Source organism: Peromyscus eremicus, chromosome 6 (assembly GCF_949786415.1).
Source record: "Peromyscus eremicus chromosome 6, PerEre_H2_v1, whole genome shotgun sequence".
Taxonomy (NCBI): Eukaryota; Metazoa; Chordata; class Mammalia; order Rodentia; family Cricetidae; genus Peromyscus; species Peromyscus eremicus.
In genome coordinates, this window is record NC_081421.1 from 88219953 (window position 1) to 88243221 (window position 23269).

General features: G+C 42.4%; 1 protein-coding gene across 3 annotated transcripts in view; it reads right to left on the bottom strand.

Moving 5' to 3' along the window:
• The window catches only part of Cdc14a (cell division cycle 14A), a 175947-nt gene that overhangs the window by 26428 nt on the left and 126250 nt on the right, over positions 1 to 23269 (bottom strand). For all 3 annotated transcript variants that reach the window (XM_059266133.1, XM_059266134.1, XM_059266132.1), the window contains exon 11: positions 9386 to 9545. In XM_059266133.1, the coding sequence (XP_059122116.1) occupies positions 9386 to 9545 (160 nt within the window). The remainder of the gene's footprint in view (positions 1 to 9385; positions 9546 to 23269) is intronic.

The following is a 23269-nucleotide window of genomic DNA, read 5'->3' on the forward strand; positions in this document are numbered from 1 at the left end:
TTTAAAATAATAATTACATATGGGTTTTGTTTTTCTTCACTAAGTAGCAAATTTTAAAATGCCAGATTTTTTTGTTTGTTTGTTTTTCTCTGGTTTTGCCTTTTGTTTTTTTGAGGCAGAGTCTCACTAGTTCAGGTTCATGATACTCCTGTCTCATTACACAACCTGACGCATCATGATCAGCAGGTTAAAGATTTTTTAAATTATGACAGATTTCAAAATCATAAAATAATACTATAACAAACTGTCACACACCTAACTATCTATATTTAACATATTGTTTTCCCTCCGTTCCTTTAGCTTACTAAAGTCTCACTCTTAAAGAAGAAAGCAATACGGATGTAGTCCCAGCTCACACTCCCTGGAGAAGACAACTGTCTTTTCTTAGAAGGAGGAGGAAGAATACTGCTGCAGTCAGCAAAGCTGGGAGGGTGGACTCCTCTAAGCCATTTGACACTGGACACTGAGCTGCAGGATTTGGAGTTTGCTCTACAGGGTTTCGATCATGCTTTGGTCCAGTATTTCCTCACCATGTATATACAATATACCATTGTATATTCTGTGCCACAGTATGTTAGAAGTATAGAGTTTGCCTTTTGATTTTTACAAGGGCTTACAGTTAAGAGATGGTCTTGAGTCTCAGAAGAGACTTTGGACTTTCAAACAGTTTTAGAATTGAAAGACTATGGGGACTTTGGAAGTTGGACTAAATATAGTTTGTGTTATGATATGGCTACAAGCCGATGGGAGCCAGGAAATGAAATGGGGGGCCCCATAGGTTCATATATTTGAATACTTGGTCCCCAGTGGGTGAAACTGTTTTGGAAGGATGAGGAGGTGTGGCCTTAATGGAGGAGGGGGTGGGTTTTGAAGTTTCAAAAGCCCACATGTTTCTGGGTTATCTCTCTCTCTCTCTGCCTCATGGTTGCTCTCTTAAGGATGTAAGTGCTCAGCTACTGCTCCAGAGCTTCGCCTGCCTGCTGCCTGCTGCCATGCCCCCCACCAAAATGGTCATAGACACATCCTCTGGAACTGTAAGCCTCAACAAACTCTTCCTTCTATAAGCTGCCTTGGTCTTGGAATTTTATCACAGCATAGAAAATTAACTAAGACAGACAGACAGATAGATAGACACATACATGCATACATACATACATACATATATAGATGATAGATTGATAGATATGATAGATGACAGACAATAGAGTATGTATAGTATATTTATCACATATTTGCCTTAAGAAATAAAATACAGCTAAGCCTGAAAAATGTTAAATCATCTACAGATTTACTATCAAAAGCAAAAAACAAAGAATCTGGGCACAGTTCTCCAGTTACTCTGCTAGGCACACTCTCCTCTCACCTGTCACCCTGACATTCTTCTGCCCTACAAAAACAGGCTGCATTACGCATGCAGCTTTCTAAGTTATTTCTTCATTAAAAATACATATTTATTATGGTGTTCCAGGAGAAACGGAAAAGAACCTTGCACTGTCGTTTTATAGCCCCATAAAGTTCTGTTGTCTAGACATACCAAATTGCCTCGTTAACAAATACTTTAGGTCAGGCTGTTCCCTGCCTTTCAGCACCGTACACAGCTTTAACAAACATCGTTCTAGATGCAAATGATTGTCTAACACTGCCCTAGTGCTGTGAAAGAAAAGTTCATGAAGTGGAATTGCTCAGCTCATTTTAAAGCTATCTTCTAAATGTTAATATATCGCCCTCCAAAATATATACTCAAACTTCACCTAGTGAAGCTTGAGATATAAATAACATCCTAATGTGTAAATTTGCATTTCATTTCTATGGATATAGACATGTTTTGTGTTTAGGAACCATGAGGTTTTCATAATTTTTATTTGTATACATCACATTCAGAGTTCTGTATATGTTTAGAAATGCATTTTTGTATGTTGCAAACATTTTCTTCTAGCTGCCCCATGGTTGGAGGATGAATTGGGGAAGGAAGGGACCATGAGTGAGGCCGACAGTTAAAAGGCTTCTGTAATAGTCTGATGAGAGAAGATGGCTTAGACCAGGATGCAGCAAACTTAGATAACAGGACGTGAGGAAGGAGAAGGCCAAGTAAAGGGCAGTCTAGACATGCAGAAAAAGTCTAAAGAAACCTAGCAAAGGATAGACCATGTCATTATTTATGCACAGATTTTAGGGTATTTGAGGGTGTGGTGATATATTGTATACCCTAATAAAATTTGCCTGAAGATGAGAGAACAGAACAAGCCACTAAATTAAACATAGAGGCCAGGCAGTGGTGGCACACACACTTTTAATCCTAGTACTTGGGAGGCAGAGATCCATCTGGATCTCTGAGTTCAAAGCCATCCTGGACTACATGAGATGGACTCAGTCTAGGGGAGAAACAGAGCCAGGCAGTGGTGGCACACACCTTTAATCCCAGTACTGGGAAGCTCATACTCCTTTAGTCCCAGGAAGTGATGGCTGGGCGGAGAAAGTTCTATAAGGTGTGAGGAGACAGGCACTAAAGGCTTTTCGTCAGAAGAGTCCCTTTCAGCCAGAGACTCTTTCGGCTGGAGCCTTTCCGGCTGAGGAAGCTCATTTGGCTAGAGGTCCATCAGCTGAAGCCTTTTCAGGCTGAGGAGGCCTAGAGGTGAGACATGGCAGTGGCTTGTTCCTTTGTCTCTCTGATCTTTCAGCATTTACCCCAATATCTGGCTCTGGGTTTTTATTAAAAGACTGATTTAAGAGTCTAGCTACATGAGAGACTAGGAGGTACGGAGGTATAATCACAAAACCATCAGTAAACAAATTAACACGGTTTTTGTTTGGGTTTGGTTTTGCTCTTTTGAGGCAGGGCTTCATGCAGTCCAGAATCACTATCTAGACAAAGCTAGCCTCAAGCTCCTGAGACCCCTGCTCTCATGCCTTCACCTGCCAAGTGCTGGGCTCAGAGTGCTGTGCTACTGTGCTTCTCTGTGCTCTCAAATTCTTAACGAAAGTTATATAATATTTACTCAAAACATGACTGCATTAAGATATACAATCTTCAAAACCACAAAACAAATTAACAACTGTACAGAAACAGTTTCTGGTCTCCTGCGATACAGATTGAAATATATGGACATGACTATAACTGAGCCCTGTATTTATTAGGAAATCAATTCTATAATATGACCAGGTCTCAGAAGCCTATGGTGAGTGTTGAGAGTGGGGGGTGGAGGGAGGACTAACTAGAGAATTCAACTCCAGACACTGTGAGGCATAAATCAGTTTAGTGAATTGGCAGACAGGCGGTGGTTTGAAGACTTGGCTCATGAGGTGCCATTAGGGTTCTGTATTGGTTACTCTCATGTTGGTGTGATTAAAATACCCAACAGAATCAATTTAAGGGAAGAAAGGTTCATTTGGGCTCAGAGTTGCAGAGAAATTCCAATCTACCACAGTGGAGAAGGTGTAGCATGGCGGTGGAACTATGTGACAAATGACAAATGTAGAGAACCCAACCTTGGGCTTTTCTCACCCTGAGTTGACCCACAGGCTGTTGGAGATCAATGACAAAGAAGCCTGACTCTGAGGGAGACCCTCACACCTTGGCCCCCTAAAGGCAACGGGCTTTATTTTATTCCACCAGTTCTATGCAGACAAGACAGAACATAGTAGTAAAATGGTGTCCATAGCTTTTAGTTAGATAAAGTAACTACTGGCCAACACGTTAATAAAATGGTAGCAGAATATGCCACAAGGGAAGTTGCTGAATGTGCCACTATGAAAAGAACTTAAGATAAAATGTAGCACTTTAGGGAATAAAGATGAGAGATTCTATAAAAGAAATTAACATAGGAGTTTGAAACAGAAGTAAGTAAAAACAGAAGTCAAAGGATTTGAAGACAAATATGAGAAGTGGACTGTCAGCAAATTTAAACAATTTGGGTAGGAAAAGTGGCTGGGTCCCTAGGGCGAACGTTCTTTTCAGTGTGCATGCGTTGAACCTGTACAGTGTCAAAGTTAGGGGAAGACACAGATACCTTCACAATAAACTCCTGAGATCAGAAGGAAGATTGGGTTTCAGAAGTTGGAGGTGTGGCTCTGTGGCAGAGCTGGAGCACTTGGCTAGAATACACAAGGCTCTGGGTCTCATCCCAATACCTCCAAAGGGACAGAAAGACAAGAGGAAGGGACAAAAGACAGAAGGCAACTTAGTTTGGGTTGGTTAGAGCTCACCAAATCTGTCCTTACTGCATTGGCCAGGACCTTTGAAAGCTGGACCACTTCCCCATCACCAGCTCCCTGCCCCTTATTCTAGTCTTCTGTGGACCTCAGCAACACCCTCTAAACTAAAACCAGAAGAGGCACCCCAAAGTTTCAATCTGGGTGCTACCACTGCCCTCCTGGAGGCGTTCAGATGGGAACAGACACACCTTCTCCATCCTGAGAGGGGAAGCAAGGCACTTGAAAGTAAAGTCTTAGAAATGTGCTTGACTTATGGAATTTTCTAAGAGGTACCCAGTTCATGAGCACTTGATGGGCACAAAATGCAGTCGCTCAAAGATGTGACTCTCAAAGATGTAGCACTACTTTCTTATCTGGTCAATCATGAATTCACATGATCAGATCTGCATCTAACGAGCATCTCTAAGTCAAGAGCATCTCCTGGTTGGGAGATGGATGCTGGAAGACAACCCTAGAGTAGCTAAATGAAAGACGGAACTCATTGTGACTCTGAGAGAAGTTTCAGAGAAGGAGCTGGCAAAGATATGGTCCTAAGTCCTGTGTGGAATGTAGTAGAGCCTCACTGGGGACTCATGGAGAAACAGTCTGCGAACCAATGCACCTGTGTTCAAAGGACAACTCACTACAGACTGTGTGTTACCTCGGGCAGGTGCCCATCTTCCTCTGCCTCTTTTCAGTCTTTCTCAAAGGGTTCTCATTCTGGTGGCTGTGCTGTATGGTTACATGGTTAATCTACATAAGGTGCTTAAAATAGTTCTTGGCACACAGTGGGTGCTACCTAGGTGGTTGTCACCCCTAAACTCCTAGTTTAGCTCAAATATTTGTACTCTAAATAAAGCTCTTCACATTCCTTCCTCTGGCCACTTCCTTCTAGAATTCCAATCCACAATGGCTTCTTGTGCCCCTGAAAATCATAGAGAACCCTTATTTTTGGTATTGTTTTGTGTTTCAACGTGTGATGTCATTGGGCCGTTTGCATCCGTATCAATTTCATAGGTCTATTCTCTTTTATTCTTGGGTCTGAAATGCTAAGCTTTCTTTGTTCATTCAAGTAATATTTCCTAAGACTGTGCAGCCCAGGAATCAAAACGTGATTTTTTGATTTAGCTCTTTTTCCAGATGAGCTAAATCTGGGAAAGGGCTAAAAAGCCTCAGCATAGAAGAAAAGCTCACAGCTCAGCAGGAGTGGGGGGTGCGTGGGAGAAGCTGCCCCACAGGGGTGGTGAAGGAAACGAGCTGCCCCAACCCAGCACTGAAGGCCTATGAGGGCACACACAGCATTAGCGCCCAATGATTCCTAACAACTCGGAGTGTGCTGAGAAATTCACCAGAAAGCCCCAGCCTTCTGGTTACTGTTTTCTTTTTACCCTGGCCCTCTAACTCAGCCATTACAGTGATTCTCAATGACCAATCACAAAAAAACTGCTGTAGATCTACAAAACCAAATGTAATGGAGATTCTCTGCTTTCAATCTGTTGTTTTTATAATGGCAACTTTTAGAGGAGTGTAGCCTTTTCTACTTTATATACGAAGTAAATAAATCCAGAACTACCATGGACTCCTCCTTTATACACCAAGACAGATTCACAAAACAATAAACACATCACCAACTCGGCTGAGTCCATTTACTTTCCCCTCCTTGTGCACTGTTCCATGGCTGGTACTAGACAGACACATCTGGAAAAAGAGTCCAGAAGTATTCATTATATAAGGCTCTGTAGGATGCAGCCCAAAGGCCACACGGAAGCCATTATGGAAGACCATACCATCTGTTACAGTATGGATGTAACATACAGGTTTCTGTGTCTGGAGACTTGGTCCCCAGCCAATGGTGCAGTTTTGGGAGGATGTGGAGCTCTCAGGAGGCGTGGCCTAGTTAGAGGAAGTAGGATGTTGAGAGGAATAGGGGAAGGTGGGACTTGAGCTTTAGAGCCTTGCCTGGCTTCCAGGCCTAACTTCTCTGTGACATGAAGAAACAGCTGCCATATGCTCTCGCTGCCATGGAAACACCCAACGCCATGCCTTCCCTGCAGTGATGGACTCTGTCTCCTCAAACCACAAGCCAAAATAAGCCCTTTCTCCCTAAGGTGTTTCTTGCCTGGTACTTGGTCCCAGCAATGAAGTAAGTAGCTAATATCCCATTGTATTCCGGGACCTGAGGGGGTTTTGTTTTGTTTTATTGTTTTTCATTTCCTTATTCTAACGGTAAGAACAACAGCACTTATGAATGGCTAAAATGAAAACAACTATTGATGGGCACTACCAAAATTCACATTATCTGCATTTCCCCAAAGTTCATACGTTGAGATTCTAGCCCACCGTGATGATAGTTAGAGGTGGGGTCTCTCAAGAGTGGTTAGATCATGAGACAGTCCTCAGGAGTGAAGAAGGTCCCAGAGAACTGCCTCTCCCCTGCATCCCATGAGGACAAGGAGAATGTACCATCTATGACCAGAAGATAGGCCCCCATTAGACAGTGACTGCCAAGGCCTTGCTTGACCTTGGACCTCCCAGCCTCCAGAATGCCTTGAAATAAATTACTATTGTTTATAAGCCACACAGTTTCCAGTATTTTGTTGTAAGAGCTTGAATGAACTAAGCTGGGGGAGAGACATCAAAATATAGACTTATACTTCAAGCTGACATATTTTAAATTTCAATCATACTGCATCCTCTGATCTTCCCATGGTAAAGGGTAATTAGTCTTGAATTGAACAAATAGGAATGTAAAAATGGAGAATGAAATGATCTGCTAGATCAGTGGTTCTCAACCTGGGGGTTCGCAACCCCCTAGAGTGGTTAAATGACCCTCACACAGAGATCTCCTACGACCATCAGAAAACACAAATATTTACATTACAACTCATAACAGGAGCAATATTACAGTTACGAAATAGCAACGAACATAATTTTATGGTTGGGGATCACCACAACATGAACTGTATTAAAGGGTCACAGCATCAGGAATGTTGAGAACCACTGGGGTAGATAGTAATTTAAAAGAGACTGTAACTTAGAAAGCATTTGTTGGTGAAAGGCAGCTGTGTTCTTCAGATGGAGAGATGAATGTTACACTCGTCTTTTGGAAGTCACAACCCAGAACAAGGAAGAAAAGGTGTTCTTGTTCAGGACTATTAGCTCGTTAAAATGTAGCTCAGATCCTCTCATTTGCTGCTCATAGTCCAGACTGTAACAGAGGTAAGAAAAAGTCCACAAAGGTCTGGACATCATGACCTTGCTAAGATTTACACTTCATCAGGACAGATAACTCAAACAGTAAACTCAGCCATGCCATCTGTGACGGTCCTGGGAGACAAGATTTAAAACCAGCTCCTTCAGCGGCCCCCATCCGTGCCCTAGAATGAAGCTCCCCCTCCCCTCACCAAGCTCTGGATGTCTCTCAACCAAGAGAAGTCTTTGGGGGGGATGTCAAGCATTGGTTTGAGACAGCTATGCACTCCTTCCAGGAGGGCTCTTGGGGGCTAAGCTTCCTCAGAGCCCTAGTCTGGTTCAATGGGCATCCAGCTGAGGGACTGTAAACTATACTTATCACCTAAATACTTCACCAGATTCTTTTATTTATGCATGTGTCTGTGAGACGTGCAACATGTGTATACATATACATGTCTGTAAATGTCCAAAGTTCCAAAGTTGACATCAGCTATCTTCCTTGATGACCCTCCACTCTACTTACTGAGGCAGGGTCTCTCACTGAGCTAAGTGTGCTGACCCTGCCTAGTGTATCTAGCCAGCTTGCCTCGGGCACCCCCTGCCATTGCCTCCCCAGTTCTGAGAGTATAGTGACTACCACACTTGTCCTGATTTTCTGTGGCTTCTGAGGATCTGAACTCCAGTTCTCACACCACAAGGCAACATCTTTATTGGCTGAGTCGTCTCCCCAGCCATTCTTGTTTCTTTTGCCTCTTTAGGAATATAAAAATACAACCCAAATTCTTAGCTTTACCTCAGGCACAACGTTACTCAAAGAGCTACTTTAGTCAGGTCAAGCATGACAGCTTGTGCCTATAATCCCAGATTCAGGAGGCTGAGGCAGGTGAGTCACCCTGAGCTCCAGGTTAACCTAGGCTACAGACCCTTTCTTGGAGGAACTGGGGGAGAAAGAGCAAGCTAAACTAAGCACTGAATACCCAGTTCTGAAAGTGATTCGACTATTCAATAATTCAAGACCCTTGGGCAAATCACATTTTTGGAACTCTCATTTCTTATCCACAGAAAAGAATTAGAACAAATGATACTAGTACAGTTACTTCCAGCTCCCAAATTCTGTGTAAGTCACTTCCTGCTACCTCAGAGGTAGTTGGGAACAATAGGGGAAAAAAAATTCATGAGTTTGGAATCAAACAGACACAGATCGAATCACGCCTTAAAAGTGAAGTCAACACATCTCCGGAACCCAATTTCCTTACTACAAAACAGAGATATTACCTAATTCACCGGGCGGTAATGCAGACTAGATCAGCTGCTAAAGAATGGCTGTTTAAAGGGAGTTGGTAGAGGGGAGACTGGATAAAACAAGTTGTCCTAACTCTGCTTTCCCTCCGCACACTTTAGAAATCAAAATGAATCAGAGGCTTTCAAAGTACCGCTTGTGCTAGGTACGGCTTCCGCAAAAGCAGCATCCAACGTTATCTTCTTGGTTATCTGTTTCTGTTTTCAAATGGAAACTATACTTTTCTGTTGGCTTTCTATAAATAGTCCTTACATCAGAATCGCTCTCCTTATAATTGTTCTCCCTCAAAGATGACTTTATTTCTTCCTTTATAAAGACAACTGGTTTCTTTGTTCTGCTTTGTACTCTAGAGGTCAATGACTCCAAGCTTAGGAACTCAGCCCTCCCAGGAGCTCAGGGACTAGATAAGGTCTCTGGGCTGCTTACAGACAAAGAGGCCTGCCACCAAGCCTGATGGCAACCTCAACTTGATCCCCAGAACCCACGTGGTAAAGGTGAGAACTAATTCCCAAATGTTGTCCTCTGAGCACCACATAGGTGATGTAGCATGCACAGAAACACACACACACACACACACAAATATATAAATAAACAAATGCTTAAAGAAGAAAGAAAAGATAGATCCATGTGGCATGTGTTCAGTGGGGGAAACATGAAGAATACTGGTGTGAAGGAGGTAGACTCCCCCTGGGGAAAACTCACCTCTGCAAACCTTTCCGCACTCTGCAATTTAGATAAGTTTCCACCAATAGACATATCATCCAAGCTAGAAATAATTTTATTAATACTTCCTTCACTGGAAGGTCTATTTTTCAGTTTGGATCGAAAAATGTCTCCTTGGACCCACAATGATGCTTGTTTTCTGTCAAAATGAGAGAAAATAAAATATTTAAGCTATGATCACTGTCTCGATGCTATGATAGCTAACAAGAAAGATATTAACAAAATATTTAGCAATTAGACTAGAAAGGTGATGAAATCATAGACTATACCATTATGTTTCTAAATAAATAGTTTAAAACTTAGATGAGATTTTTTTAATATGAACAATAGCTCAGAAACCTAGCCACACCAGTTTACTAAGGAGTTAGGGCTGTCTCTGTCTTCTATTGTGGTAGAAATTGCTTTTGGAAACGGCTCCACAAGTTGTATTTTCTAAACCTAGGATATAAAAACTGATGATGTTAGCATACCACTGAGTCACAGTTGATTTTCTATATCAGCTGAAAAAATACCATTTAAAACAACCTTAAAATGACGTTCTTTCCTTTGTGCAAATGTTTAGAAAAGTGTAGCCTGGCCTCTTACATTTTTACATCTTCAAAGCATCCTGCCTTTCGTCTCCCCCCAGCCTCTACATCACACCAACATCTATCACAGTCCTGATCGGATGTGTGACTCTTCTGATGGGCTTCAAACAGCAGCAAAAGTGCGGAGTCCTTGACAGAGAAAGAACAGGGCAGAAGATGGATGATGAATTCATCCAGGAACATTCAAGAACTTATTGCAAGGGAGGATTCTGCTTTATCACAAATGTTGACAAGTTCAGATACATGAAACATAGAGGAAAAGGTGGAATTTAAGATAAAAGACAGAATCCTTGACCCTCAAGAAGTTTCTTAAGATGGGGAAAGTAAACAACTGAAATCCAGCATGTTGAGGCCCTGTGGCTCAGACTCATACAAGGCGAAGGGGCCAAGCCCTATCTACAGGAATCAGACATCCCCTATGAGCCCAGAGGTAAAGTGTCTGTGTGCGCATGCACCTGCATACACACACACACACACACACACACACACACACACACACACACACACACACACATACACACACACACACACACACCTCTCCTCCTTCCCTCCCTCTCTTCACCTCACCCCCCCATAAAAAAGGAAGTCTACCATTAAGCACAATGTCATATTAACAATGCAGAAGTTGCATATCCCTCCTTTTAAAAACCATGCTGGTGACTGGCCAACCTATACCATCCAGGTTTACAAAGTACATCAGCTGCCAGAATTGCCTAAGGGCACATTTCTCAGAATGCATCCCTGTCCTTAAGTGATGCAAGGCCCCATCTGGAAAGACAAGCAGGATTCACCCGTCCAAGATTATCCTCCCCCAAAAAGCAAGCATGAGCTGAGGAGATGGCCTAGCAGAGAATGCAGGCCTGTTTAATTTGGTTGCAGCATAGGATGTGGAGAAGCATTCTTGTTCATGATGGGTCTCAGGTGTCACGCTAAGATATTTAAATGCGATGCTCCAAATACAGAGGTTATGGTAGTGTTTTTCAAAATTTAAAAGAATACAGTATGAAACGGGAACAGAGGCAGACGGACCTAAAAGAGGCTAAAAGTGAAAAGACACGTCCAATTCAAACATAAGTTACAAGATGAAATCTCAAATATTGCTGACAGCCAGGCCCAGGATGAAAATTGCAAAGTGACAACTTCCACTTGCTTGGTTTAAAAGACTCAACCTGCCCTGTCTCTGGAAAGACGTGATATGAACCTGAATATTAAAGATGAATAAGATGTCAGAGCTGAACCAAGCGTTGCTAAGCAATGATGTACGCAATTGCTTCTTGAGCAAAAGGAAGCGGTGTTCCACGCAGATCCCTTTCCATAGACGACGCACACTGTGCTAGCTTTTAGAGTGGTGTCTGTCGTCCCTTAAAAGCCTCATCTCAAACAAAAGAAGTAAAACATGTATTTTAAAGTATTTAGCATTGAAAACTCAGTTCTTGTACAGCTAACACATCTGCTGAAAGCCAGCCTTCCAATACTGTAGCACATTTTCCCAAGAGCAAGAAATGACTGGCCCTCCGCTAATAGATGTGCTTTGGAGCAACAGGAAGAGGTTTATCTTGATTTGAATGCAGTCTTCCAGGAAGATGTAGCCAAGGTTGGTTGGGGTAATTGATTTCGGCTGCATCCTGGCCCAAATTAGTCAGATTTGGGATAGACCAATGTGGGATATAAGAAAATAACTAAATAATTTGGCTTCAATATGTGCCAATGTGTAATTGGTTTGGATGCCTCTTTGTAAATATCTGCTTTTAGTACAACTCAGGTCAGTTGTGCTGTTCTAAATATTTCTGCGTTTGAGTACAGGACACACAGAAGTCGCTGAGCAGCTGTTTCTATTTGGGGATAACACGTTCTGCCTCACTGCCTTAAGGTAAGCCAATTCTGTATTACATTATCCCAGCTCTTCAATGCTATCACTCCTTCTGCCACACTGCTGACCAGGGTGGACCAACTTTGACCCCAGTGTCCATCCAAAGCCATGATTTGGTCATTTGATTTAGAAACCTAAGCCATTTTATTTTGAGCTTGTATATGTATGTGGTGTGATATGTGTGGGTGTGGGTGTGGGTGTGTCCGTGTGCGTGTGCGTGTGCGTGTGTGTGTGTGTGTGTGTGTGTGTGTGTGTGTAGCCTTACATTGCAGAGCGATGACAGACACAGAGGTGATTCCTAACTTAGAGTATGCATTAGTGAAACAGCCTAACAAGATCAAAAAATGCCGGACAAGAAGAAAACAAGAGGCACAAAGTGAGCTGGAGGAAGGCAATCAGAAAGTCACATGGTGATGTGTGGGAGCCTGTTTTCAGGTTCCTCGTGGCTTTACCCAGCAGGTCTGCAGAGAGAGGATGATTGGACCACGGGCCTGAGTGCAGGTGTCTGAGATAGTCTGCACTTGGCTGTGCCGGGGGAGGGGGGGGTGTCTTAAAAGCTCCACCCCCCCTTGGCGTTTCTATAAATACCTTAGGGCAGAGACAGTCAAGGCCTGTTGGAATAGGTTCCAGGCCCTCTCAAGGCTACCCTGTATTTTCTATCTGTTTATCTCCTCAATCTAAATCCTTCTATCTACTATTTCCTACTGCTCAAACTCAAGAAAACTCTGGGGAACTGTGGGGTTGGTGGGTAAACGCCCCGCAGTGATGGAAGTCCAAGTGGAAGACTGTGTAGCATTCCTGATGGTATAGGGGAAGGCTTGCAATCCTGAAGCATACAAGTAAGTTACTAGAAGGGTAAAATGATTTGGGATAGACTTTAAAAGACTCAAGTAGATAAATCTACTTTTAGATACAGAATTCCCATGATCAGCTGCTAGACCACCTGCATGTTAAACCAAAATGCAAACCTTTTAACAATCTACCATGCTCCTCTTTCAACTCCTATCCCTGACCATTTGGGACAAGGACACAAAGCATCATTTGACTGCATATGGACCATCATGCATTACTGGTGGAGATGTGGAACAGAGCAGTTGCTATGGAAAGCAGCTCGGCAATGCCTTAAAAAGCTACACAAAGAATTCCACATAGTCCAGAAAAAAAAAAACAAAAAAACAAAACTGAGCACGGGTCCTCAAACAGATACTCACGCACTGGTACTCAAACTAGCAATGCTCACAATATTCCAAAGTTGGGAACAACTCAAATGTCCGTTAACACGTTAATGGGTACACAAAATATAAACATACAGTGGAATAGTATTCAGGCTTAAAATGGAAGGAAGGGGCTGGAAATATAGCCCAATTATAAAGTGCTTGCCTTTCATGCAAAAGTCTTGGGTTCAATCCCCATCAATACAAAAAAGGGGGACAGCTGAAATGCAGATGCATGCTACAAAGAATATGCTATGATTGTGACATGTATAATTAACTGCTATGAAGTGAGTGAACTACGAAAACACACCAAGTCAAATAAGCCAGATAGCATATGAGGTACCCAGACTATGAAAATTAATATAGCAGGAAGGGAGAATGGGGGTCACCGATAACTGGGAGAAGGGGTCAGTGGAGGTTTATCATTTAATAGATACAAAGTTTTTGTCTCGAATGATTAAGAAAAAGATTCCATAAATAGTGGGAATGAAATCAGAATACTGTGAATGTACTTAAAATCAATAAACTATACATCTAAAAGTGGTTAAATTTTTATGGTTAAAAGTAATATTTAATTTAATAACTTATTACAAAAAAAATTAATTATCCAAACTTTTATCTAGTGTAACTGGCATAAGCATTCAAGGTAAGTTTCTTGTGCCACAGCAGTTGAAAATTCTAGCAATTGCTGTTGATGTTTGAATCAATATTAAGATTTTATTTTTTTTCTCTAGTAATTTTTAATGTCAACTGATGGCCATTAAATAAATTGAAAGGTTCAAGAGTAAACATTAAAAATAAAATCAGCAGTTTATGTAACTAAAAATGTGACTTTTGACAAATAATGTAAACTAAAACTTAAGCAAAATGCTTACTATTTTGATACACAAACCATAGTATCTTCTACTGTTGATTATAATTTTTAATAATACTTAAGACTTCAAGTTTTTATATTTTAGGAAAGGCCAAATATTAAATGTTTAAAGTTGCTATTAAAACTTTTTTTTTTTTTTTTTTTTGGTTTTTCGAGACAGGGTTTCTCTGTGTAGCTTTGCGCCTCTCCTGGAACTCACTTGGTAGCCCAGGCTGGCCTCGAACTCACAGAGATCCGCCTGGCTCTGCCTCCCGAGTGCTGGGATTAAAGGCATGCGCCACCACCGCCCGGCTACTATTAAAACATTTAAGCTGCACTCCTTGACCTACTACTAAATGTACCTTTAAAAAGGTCATAAAAACCCAGGCGGTGGTGGCGCACGCCTTTAATCCCAGCACTCGAGAGGCAGAGCCAGGTGGATCTCTGTGAGTTCGAGGCCAGCCTGGGGTACCAAGTGAGTTCCAGGAAGGCTCAAAGCTACACAGAGAAACCCTGTCTCGGGAAAATAAAAAAAAAAGAAGGTCATAAAAAGAAATGACCATGAACCCAGTAATTACCAGGATGGCTGAGGATGATCCTCCTGCCTCCATCTTTCCACTGCTGAGATTACAGGCATGTGCCACCACAGCCAACATAAATAGTTCAATTGGGGTTCAAACCCAGGGCTTCATGCATGTTAGCCAGCACTCCAACATACCTTTAAGCCTCACCCCAAGCCATGTTTTTTGTGGTGGAATATAGTGCACATGGGTGAACATGTGTATGTTCGTGTGTGTATTTGGAAACCAGAGGACAATCTCAAGTATCTTTTTTCATCTCAATCTACCTTATTTTTTGAGACAGAATTCATTATGGAGCTGGGAGCTAACCAATTGTCTAGACTAGCAGGCTGGCAAGCCTTGGTGATCCTCCTACCTCTCCTCTCCAGCTCTGAAATTAAAGGTGCAAGCCAGAATACCTAGCTTTTTAAGTGGGTGTTGGGGAACAGAATTTGGTGCTCATGTATTGCTGCCTAGGTGACTAGCCTCCAGATAGCCCAGGGCTTGAAAGGAATCCACGGTGTCGGCGCATACTATGACTTTTTTATCTGAGTGGGTTAGGGAAAAAGACACTCACACACTGTCCTGATGGTTTCCTTCAGACCTTTTCTTTATTCTTCTTTTGCATTCTCTATTCTTTATTTTCCTAGTGATTTCCTTCTCTCACTCTTGATATTTTCCTTCTAACTCTCTCATTCTTGATGTTTTCCTTCTAACTCTCATTCTTGATATTTTCCTTCTAGTCCATTTTAACTCCATCTCTATTCTTGCTCTTACAGCTCATATACCCCAGCAAAATCTTTCAGGCAATATAAAAATTACAATGTGGATACATTCTGGTTTTCAAGTGAATGATTACAATGAATACAAAACAAACAGTAAAAAAAAAAAGCATGATTTCCATATCCCTTACATGATTAAATGTTTTATGTATTATAGGTGAAAAACAAATTATCCCAAGAACTCACATACATTCATACCCAAGCAACTTTATAGATTAACTGTGTGGGCAAGCAAGGTGTTCTTCTCACTCAGGTCTTTTACTGGCAGGCTGCATTTTGCAGTTTCAAAGAAAGGGCCAATTACTTTATTACTTATCTTGAAAGATAACCTTATAAGGAATCTTAAAAGAATCACAAATTTAAACTTTTATATATGAAAAAGAATCAGTCAGCTCTAGTTTAAATCTTTAGGGTACATACCCACTCATTAATAAATTTTTATGTCAGGAGATTGAAGGCAGAAATGGGTATAAGGAGTTATACCCATTGGTCATCAACCAATTCTAGCAAGAAAAGTGCATCAGCTAATAATAATTGGACTGCTTTGTTCTTGTTCCTTGACCTTAAAGAGTTCTACATTCAACTATGTGCCTTTCTAAAACTTTAGATTGTCTCCTTAGGTTTTTCACCTCAAAGCTATTTGACAAAAACATCTAGTCTAACTTTAAGTTACTTTCAAAGCTGTGTTTCAGCTATGATGCACTCTGAAACCTGTGAACACATCTCCCAACATTAAAGTTAAAAGAATTTAAGCTAGCTGGGCTAAGTGGGACTCAGTTGTTTTTCTTAATCATTAACCGAAGCCACAGTCTATACAGCTCCTCAATAGAACCTCATGTGTTCTAGCTGTGTGACACTTTCTTGTATTTATTTTTATTCATCAAAACTCTGTATAAAGTAACATTATTATTATCAATTAGACAATACATCTTAAGACAAATCATCTTCAAAATAATCTACAGGTAAAAATGCCCAGGAGAACAGGATGTTTCCATGAGATAAACATACTACATTACAGGCGGTGGGGATCTTCCCACACCCATTCACACCATGCCAGATACCAGAGGAAGCTGTCAGGGGCAAACATGTAAAGGCACAGCAGAAGCAAAAGACACTCTGGGGTCTGTGGTCTCCGGGCCTTGCCTAACCAAAATTCATCCATCAGGAAGTTTCCTCCTGGTGGGCTGACACCTTGAACTTCAATTGCCACCTGCTGCTCCTCTAACATGGCCACCAGCACTCATGTTAATGTGGCAAGCACTTAATCAACTGACCTCTCTCCCTAGCTCCAGTTTCCCATTTTCTACATAGTTTATCTTATTTTCAGTAACTTCCTAAAACAAAAAGTAGTGGTCAAACTATTAGTTTCTCATCCAACTCAACCCAATTGTGAAATTAATTCACCAAGTTTTCTAAGCACCAATGAAAGATGTGGTATAACTTGACAACTTGTGGCATGTGGTGGTGTGAATGAGAATGGCCCCATAGGCTCATATATTTGAATGCTTGGTCATCAGGAAGTGGAACTTCTTTATCAGATTAGAAGGATTAGGAGGTGTGGCTTTGTTGGAGGAAGTATGTCACTGGGGGTGGGCTTTGAGGTTTTCAAAATCCCAAGCCAGGCCCAGTGGCTTTCTCTTCCTGTTGCCTGCAGATCCTGATGTAGAACTCTCAGCTACCTCTCCGGCACCATGTCTGCCTGCATGCACCCATGCTTCCCACCATGATGATAATGGACTAAACCTCTGAAAGGGTAAGCAAGTGCCAATTAAGTGCTTTCTCTTATAAGAGTTGCCTTGGTCATGGTATTTCTTCACAGCAATAGAATACTGACTAAGACATTGTAGAACAGAGTAAAAATGAGCTGAAGTCCCTTGTTAATTGAATATGGAGTAAGGACCAGCATCATGGCACACAGGTGAATCATGTTAGAAATGCAGACATTCAAGTGCCACCCCAGAGCTGCTCGATCAGGCTGAGTGTTTAACAAATGACTCTTAGGCACTCTGATGTCAGGGGGACACTGAAGAGCAAGCTTGCAACTAATTGAAGATGTAGGAAAAGAACTAACTGATGACAGCTTACAACTAATAGCTTTGCTAGCAGAGCAGGATGGTGGATTTGGGAATCCACAGATTGAAAAAGGTTGGAGTGGAGTAGGGGTGGGCTGGAAAGATGGCTCAGCAGTTAAGACCACTGGCTGCTCTTGGAGAGGACCCAGGTTCAGTTCCCAGCACCTACATCAGGTGGCTCACAACCCCCTGCAACTCCAGTTCCAGGGGATCCGATGCCCTCTTCTGGTCTCCACAGGCACTGCACTCACCTGGTGCACATACAGAAAAGCAGGCACACACACATACACAAAATAAACCTTTAAAAAATAAAGCTGAAAAGGGGTTCAAACACAAAACTATTACTTTGGAAAGATAATTCAAAACAGAGCTCCCTGTGGTGTCTAGGTTTTCAGCTCTGTGCAGGTTCTCGGGGGGGGGGGGGAGAGGTGAGTAGAGTGGGACATGGACAAGAAATGGAGTCTAATAAACAACCTGACTCCACATGTCTACAAGTTGTAGGCTCTTTGAGAAGCAGCATTCAGGGTGGACTAACGACAAGAGAGATATCTGTGTGTCATCCTAAGGATCTAGAGGGCATTTAATAGAAGAAACATGTTAGGTTCGTGATGATATTTATAGCTTAAGATTGGTATTTTTGGTTTTAGGTTTAGGAAAAACACTTGATGTGTATTTTGAACAAACATAGCTTTATTTATATCCTAGGGAAATCTTTAAATAGAAAACTATCAGACCGTAACAAAGGAGAAGCTTGGAACTGCTGAGGTGTCTCAATTGATCAACAATTTGCAGAAGTGCCACCGTCAGACACCTCTCCCCATCAGTGACACAAGAAGAGTGTGTGTCTAGGACACATCCATCCACCTGGACATATACTTTTTTCTAATTTTCAGGGAAATTAGGATATGACTAACCAGCTTTTCTACAGACACAGATTTAGAACTGATACAGCTCAAAAGGCCCTGATTGGCTTTTCAGTTCTGAAAGAAAAAATGTAGTCCCTCATGCCTGTTCCATCATTTGTGACAGACGGAGAAACTGTGAACACTTGCCACCCCATTTCTTTCCTAATGGCCCTGTTAATTATTCACGCTTTTGCGTCATCGCTGACTTCACACTCCCCATCCTTCATAGAATCGGTCTTCAAAGCCTATTTTTTCCCCCTTGAAATGTTCCTGGTGCGTGTCTCTAACTCTTCAGCCCATATCTCGCCTCTGAGTGAGCCTGTCTCGCTGACAGATTGCTGCAGTCTCCTTTTTAGCCTCTCTGATGCCGACCCCCATCTATCTGATTCATCTTGTGCAGGCTGCAGCCTGGTCCTCCTTGAGCAATGCTGGCACCACAGGACTCCCCCACGTCAAATGCTCCAAATTAAAAAGCAGGACAACGGCAAGAAGTTCAGATGGTTCTCACCTGCCGCTGGAGCATGTGCATCTTTCTGTCAGTATTTCCTGACAACGCAAAGACGCACAAGCTTCTGCAGAGGGCCCCACATACAGCGGTTCAAAGGAACACAGAAGTTCACTTCCTTATTACTCTGCAGTTTGGACATCTAGTTGTAGTTTCAGTGAGCTAATGCCAAAGTGTAGGCAAGACTAGTTCCTTTTGGAAGCTCTGAGGAGAGAATCTGTTTCCTCGTCTTTATCAGCACCCAATGACTGCCAAATTCCTTAACATGTCCCCTCCCTCCACCTTCATAGTGCATCGATGTAGTCTCTGCATTATTGCCTTCTCTAAGTGAGTCCCTGATTCTTTTCAGAGACCTTAAGCTCCAGGTGCACTGGGTAGTTCAGGATACTCTCACCAAAACCAAGATCCTTAATCAGTTCTGCAGAGTTCCTGTTTCCTTATAAAGTTGCACCACAGGAACGAGGGATTGCAATGTGCCCTGTCCTGTTGGGGACATCACGCAGCCTACCGTAGCAGACATCAAGCCAAACACTATAGCCACACCGATTTTCTCGAAAGATAAGGCCGCAGCACCCCTTGTAGGAAGGTGAAGTACGCATACTTTCCCTCATTCTTCCCACTAAATAAAATTTTTAAATTTCATATATGAAACAAACTCAGATAATGAAGACTCAGAAAACAGATGAAAGTAAACTGCTTAGGAACCATGAGACTCAAGAGACCATAGCAATGAGGTCGCAGGGGTTTCTTTTTGCCATATAAATCCAGCATTTGCTTCTAAAGAAGGGAATGGTCCACAAATGATGATGGAATAGGCTTTTTCCCATCAACAAAATCTTGCTTTCCATAATCAAAGGACCAGAAAAGAGGATCCTAGGAAAACAGAAAAACTTTCCACAGTGAATGCTCCAGTACAGCCAAATACCGCAGTTAAAGAAGGAAAAACAAAAGCAGCCCTATTCTAGGCTACCAGCAAAGGCTGAGAGGGCATCTTAGGATCCCACCCCTACCAGGATGTCAAGGGCAAAGCCACTCCCTTCTTCCCTGAGCACAGAAGCACTGAAGGCAGCCATGTAGTGAGCCAGAGAATGAGATCTTACAAGTAAGCACCACTCTCCTCCGAGGTGCTAAAGGTAGACCACGGAATTCCATCCCAACAGGTAGTTCCCGGCATCCCATCCCTCCCTTATCAGCCTATGAGCCAGAGGGAGGCCCAGCCATCATGTCATCAGTAGAACCACAGGAAAAGGTTACAGCTCCACATCTGTGGTGATATTGTGTTCCCCAAAATATTGTGCACCCTAATAAACTTATCTGGGGTCAGAGAACAGAATAGCCATCAGACATAGAGGCCAGAAAATGGTGGCGCACACGCCTTTAATCCTAGCATTCCGAAGGCAGAGATCTGTCTGGATCTCTGTGAGTTCAAAGCCACATTGGAAACAGCCAGGCATGGTGACACGAGCCTTTAATCCCCGGAAGTGATGGCAGGAAGCAGAAAGGTATATAAGGTATGAGGACCAGAAACTAGAAGCTTTTGGCTGGTTAAGCATTTAGGCTTTTGAGCAGCAGTTCAGCTGAGATTCATTTGGATGAGGACTCAGAGGCTTCCAGTTTGAGTAAATGAGATCAAATGAGAAATTGGCAAGGTGAGGTTAGCTGTAGCTGCTTCTGCTCTTATCTTCCAGCGTTCACCCCAATACCTGGCTTCAGGTTTGATTTTATTAATAAGACCTTTTAAGACTTGTTTTACACACATCCACCCAACAGTGACTACAAGCCTCCAGTATCCACAAACACTGGGCGGGGAATCCAGAATTCTGCCTCTACCCATAGTAGCAAGACAGAAAATCTTCTGCCCACCCTACCCTCCGTGAAGCAATGTAAGAGGACACATAGCGGCTGGGAACATGGCTCAGCTGGTGGCCTCCCTGACCCCTAGCACCATGTAAAGCTGGGACAGGGAAGCAAATCTGCAATCCTAGCACTCATGGGATAGAGGCAGAAAAACCAGAAAGTCAAGGTCAAGATCATCCTCAGCTACAGAGCCAGTTTGAGGCCAGATGGAGCTACATGAGACCATTTTTAAAATAGGGGCAGCGGGCACAAGAGCCTCATAACAGTCTAGGAAAATGTCCAGGATAACATCTTCAGACATTCCCATCAACTGAATGAAATAAAATAATCAACAAATGCCAATGATACAATTATAGAAATGTCAGAATTATCTGACAGAGTGAAAGGTAGCCATAATAAAAGTGCTTCTAGCCGGGCGGTGGTGGCGCACGCCTTTAATCCCAGCACTCGGGAGGCAGAGCCAGGCGGATCTCTGTGAGTTCGAGGCCAGCCTGGGCTACCAAGTGAGTTCCAGGAAAGGCGCAAAGCTACACAGAGAAACCCTGTCTCGAAAAACCAAAAAAAAAAAAAGTGCTTCTACAAATGATTACAAATGTTCATGAAACATGAAAAATAACAAACCCCAGGAAAGAAACACAGAACAGTGAGGAACCAAACGGAAACTTTAGAATGGAAAAAATGTAAAATTTGCAGGCAAACTAAATAGTAGGATGTGGAGAAGAGAGACCCAACGAACAGAAAGACAGAACAACAGAAACTGACCTCTCTGAATAATACCCAAGAGAAAACAGACTAAACACCTATGCTCAGCAAAGCCTGTAGGTCCTGACAAAAATACTCACGCTAACAGAGTGTAGGAGAGAAGAAAGAGCAGGATGGAAAGGGGGTTGACAGACATAATAGTGAGAAACTATTTTCCCCAAACTACTATTTCCAAACTTGTCAAGGCACACGTTCAGAAACCTGAAAAGCTGAGCAAATGTCTAAAAATGATGGAAGAAATCCACATTATGACATGTGCAGTCAAAATCCTGGAAACCTTAGGCCTGTAGGATGATGCAGCAGGTAAAGGCTGCTGACCAAGGCTGGCGACCAAGTTCCATCCCCAGAATGCATGGAAAGATGAAAAGAACCAACTCTACAAAGTTGTCCTCTGACCTCCTCACACGTGCTATGGTGGACACACAGCTGCACACACTTGTGCATTCACAAAAAAAAATAATCATACATTTTTTTAAGTCCTGAAAAGCAAAGATAAGTTTTGGAAACACCTTCCAAGCAGATGACATCATCTATGGTGAAGAACATCGAAAACGGCAACAGGACTTCTCAGCAGTAATCGCGGAGGACAGAGGAAAGTTGCCAACAGTAAGATGAAAAAATGATCTTGCATGAATGAAGAAGAAATCAAGACATTCTCAAAATGCAGGAAAATTAAAAGGACTGGTTGCCAGCAAATCTACTCTAAAAGAACCTGGAGGGCTGGAGAGATGGCCCTGCAAGGGTGAGGATGTGTGAGAGCTCAGGGCTGCAGAACCCACAGAAAGCCAGGCACCAGAGTGAATTCCCGAAGTCTCAGCTCTCTTGTGCAGAGATGGAAGGCAGAGACAGGGGATCCCTGGAAGCTCGAGGGCCACCCAGCCTGACATACACAGCAGCAAACAAGAGACTTTGTCTCACACAAGATGGAAGGCAAAGAGAACACCTAAGATTGGCCTTTGACCTCCCAGTGTGTGCCATGGTATGCACGCAAGCATGCACACATATGTGCGCACACACCGTAGAAGAGAATCACTGTAATAAGTTCCCTAAATCAAAAGGAAAAGATAGGAAGAGGAACTTTAGGACAGCACAGAGGGGCAACTGTCCCAGTAAGAAATAATATGGGTGAACAAAGTGGACCTTCCCTTATTTTTGGATTCTAATGATAATGAGTGAACAAGACTGTGACTCCCTCTACTGTGGTTCTAAATGTTCACTGGTGGAATAGTTAAAACAATTTCAAATGGTAAGGGTACACAGCAGGAAGTAAGCTAACATTTCCCTAGATGCCAGACAAACTTTCTTTAAGCTGACAGCATTCTGGACAGTGATTAGACAGCAGATAGAGGGCGGCAACAGGGAACATTAGGTAAGTATGTAGAACAACAGTCAGGAGATGATGGACGGATGGATGGAGGGAGGGATGGAAGGATGGACGGAAAGATAGATGTGATTGATAGGTAAGTACAATAATACATCAAAATTTGTATGATAGATCCCGAGAGAAATGAGTTCCAGGACACCCAGAGCTACATAATGAGCCCGTGTCTAAAAAAAAAAAAAAAACCTAATTGCGTACATTAGTAAGGAATTAAAATGTCTTGAATCAATGTTCTCAGCCACACCTTAAGAATTCACTGAGAGAAGCCGGGCGGTGGTGGCTCACGCCTTTAATCCCAGCACTCGGGAGGCAGAGGCAGGCGGATCTCTGTGAGTTCGAGGCCAGCCTGGGCTATCAAGTGAGTTCCAGGAAAGGCACAAAGCTACACAGAGAAACCCTGTCTCGAAAAACCAAAAAAAAAAAAAAAAAAAAAAAAAAAAGAATTCACTGAGAGAAGAGCAGAGTAAACCAAAAACAAGTGGAAGGAAATAACAAATGTGAAATTATAAATCAAA